This window comes from Vitis riparia, chromosome 9, assembly GCF_004353265.1.
Source record: "Vitis riparia cultivar Riparia Gloire de Montpellier isolate 1030 chromosome 9, EGFV_Vit.rip_1.0, whole genome shotgun sequence".
NCBI lineage: Eukaryota > Viridiplantae > Streptophyta > Magnoliopsida > Vitales > Vitaceae > Vitis > Vitis riparia.
In genome coordinates, this window is record NC_048439.1 from 9,687,235 (window position 1) to 9,690,059 (window position 2,825).

General features: G+C 42.9%; 1 protein-coding gene across 1 annotated transcript; it reads left to right on the forward strand.

The window, feature by feature from the left end:
• Window positions 1-221: 221 nt before the first annotated feature.
• Window positions 222-1,244, forward strand: LOC117921777. Its single transcript, XM_034839737.1, has 2 exons — window positions 222-459; window positions 742-1,244. The coding sequence occupies exons 1-2, from the start codon at window positions 222-224 to the stop codon at window positions 1,242-1,244; spliced, it is 741 nt and encodes a 246-aa protein (XP_034695628.1).
• The last annotated feature ends 1,581 nt before the right edge of the window (window positions 1,245-2,825 follow it).

Sequence of the window (2,825 nt, forward strand, 5' to 3'; positions counted from 1 at the left end):
TGATAAAGGAGTGTCATGACACCAAGTGGGTTGGGCACCCTGGGCAATGACACACGAGGGCATTACTCGAGTCGGCTTATTACTGGCCTCAAATACGGGATGAGGTTGAGGCCTATGTGAGGACTTGTCTTGTGTGCCAACAAGACAAGGTGGAGTAACGACAACCTAGAGGTCTGCTGGAGCCACTACCTATAGCAGAGCGCCCATGGGACAACGTCACCATGGACTTCATCATTGGGCTATCCAAGTCGGAGGACAATGGCTCTATCATAGTGATAATGGACAGGTTCTCTAAGTACGTGACCTTCATAGCAGCCCCGATTGACTGCACTGCGGAAGAGACGACGAGGCTATTCCTAAAGCATGTAGTCAAGTATTGGGGGTTGCCTAAGTTCATCATCAGTGATTGTGATCCGGGTTTCATTGGGAAGTGTTGGACGGACCTCTTCAAGCTTATGGGTTAGGAGCTTCACTTCTCCACAAGCTTTCACCCACAGACGGATGGGTAGACTGAGAGGGTGAACGCTTTATTGGAGCTATACTTGAGGCATTTTGTGAGTGCCAACCAGAAGGATTAGGCTAAGTTGCTAGATATAGCCCAGTTCTTGTACAACCTGCAAAGGAGTGAGGCAACCAATAAGAGCCCGTTCGAGCTAGCCACAGGGCAATAACTATTAACTCCTCACACTCTAACGATTGGCTATACGGGAAGAAGTCTAACGGCTTTCAAGTTCGCAAAAGGGTGGCACGAGCAAGTTGACATAGCGCGCTCATACTTGAACAAGGCCGCTAAGAAAATGAAGAAATGGGCTAACAAGAAGCGACATCACACGGAGTACAAGGTCAGAGACATGGTGCTTGTCAAGCTCCTTCCTCAACAATTCAAATCCCTAAGGCCGGTGCATAAGGGCCTTGTGAGGAGGTATGAAGAACCATTCCCCATACTTGGGAAAGTCGGCAAGGTGTCCTATAGAGTTGAGTTACCACCAAGGTTGAAGATTCATCCTGTCTTCCACGTGAGCTACTTGAAACCCTATCACGAAGACAAGGATGATTCGAGCCGAGGGTTGTCTAAGAGGGCACCTACAGCGATTGTGACCTCCTATGACAAAGAGGTGGAACACATCCTTGTAGATCGGGTCATCAGGAGACGAGGTGTACCTCCTGTTACAGAATACCTAGTAAAATGGAAGAGATTACCGGAGAGTGAGGCTAGCTGGGAGCCAGCAGATGCACTATGGTAGTTCCAGGAGCAGATTGAGCGATTCTGGGCAGAAGGCGCGACAAGGACGTCTGCAGCTTAGGTGGGGGAGAGTGTCACAAGTTGATTCAAATGAAACCTCCCCATGAGCTTATGTAGAGCCAGGAAGCTTTTGGAGACTCCTAGAGTAGGAAGAGTGTGGAAGGTTCTAGAGATGTCTGGAGGAATCCACATAACTCTACACTATGGTGGAAGGCATGAGAGGAGTCTAGGGCTTTCTAGAGAATTTCAGAAGTCTCTTGTATATACTTGTACATAGGCTTGTACCTAGAATGATGTAGGACATTTTAGAATATACTTGAGTTGTAAGGAACCTTCCAAGGTTCCAGAGAGTTCCATTGGTGCCTATAAATAGGTGAGGGCCTCATTCGGCCAAGGTACCAAGCAAGTGAGCTTCCAAGCACTTATAAAGGTTTCCTTGAGTTAGTGAAAGCTTCCATTCTTTAAAGAGTTGCCTACTAAGCTTCTTAAGCTTTTGAGTCGCGAGTGTCTTAGTCGAGCAAGCTAAGCATTGGGGAGCAAGGCCGACTTAGTAAGATCAAGCGTCTTGACTTGCCTAAGTGCCGCACGAGCTTAGTGAACGACTAAGTCCGTGACAATAGGCCCACTTAGGCTCCTTAAGCCCATTTAGATAATTTTTTGCATGAATGCATGGTTTGCATGGCTTGCATGGCTCATATGGTTTGCAGTGCTTTATTTTGTTTTTTTGTCTCTCTCTATTTATTAGTTTTATTCATTTATTTACTTATTTTTAGAAAATTGCATGAGCTTAATAATCATATTCATTTCGTTTTTATTTATATATTTATTAATTTATTTTGATAGAGAGTTGCTTGAGTTGATAACTCATTTTAGTTTTGCATGTGATTTATAATTTTAATTTCGTTTAAAATTACACATTTTGGATTTTTAATTCTCAGTTACATGCTTCTTTTTTATTGTTCTAACCCTTAGTTTTTTTTTTATTTGTAATTTTATTTTCCTTTTACTTTTTTATTATTTGTTTTGCATGGATTCCACGTGCTCCATATAAGGAAGGGAGTGAGGCGGTGTTCAAGAGAAGAAAAAGAAAGAAAGAAGGAAATGGAGCATGCATGGGAAATGAAGGGAACACCATTAGAGAAAGAAAATTGAGACAGCGAGAGAGAAGAAGAAAGAAAAGGAAAACTCACCAGAAAATGAAGAGGAAACACTCATGGGAAAAGAAAAGGAATGTGGTAATCTGAGAAAGGGAGAGAAAGACGCCATTAGAGAAAGGAAATTGAGATAGCCGGTGATTGGAGAAAGAGGAAGAGAGAAAAGGAAAACTCACCAAAAAATGAAGAGGGAGCACGCATGGAAGAGGAAAATAAATGTGGTAATCTGAGAAAGTGAGAGAAAGACACCATGAGAAGAAGAAAATTGAGACAGTCGGTGATTGGAGAGAGAGTAAGAGAGAAAAAGAAAGACAACATTAGGGAAAAAAGATTGAGACAACCGGAGAAAGAAAAAAAGGAAGGTGAAAAAGAAGATAGCAAGGGAAAAAAAGCAACTGAGATGAAAACACTCAGCTAGAGAAAAATGA

Coding starts and splice junctions, on each gene's coding strand:
- LOC117921777 (XM_034839737.1), top strand. CDS start 222: ATGGACTTCATCATTGGGCTATCCAAGTCGGAGGACAATGGCTCTATC. Junction 460..741: donor GGACCTCTTCAAGCTTATGG/GTTAGGAGCTTC, acceptor AGTTCGCAAAAG/GGTGGCACGAGCAAGTTGAC.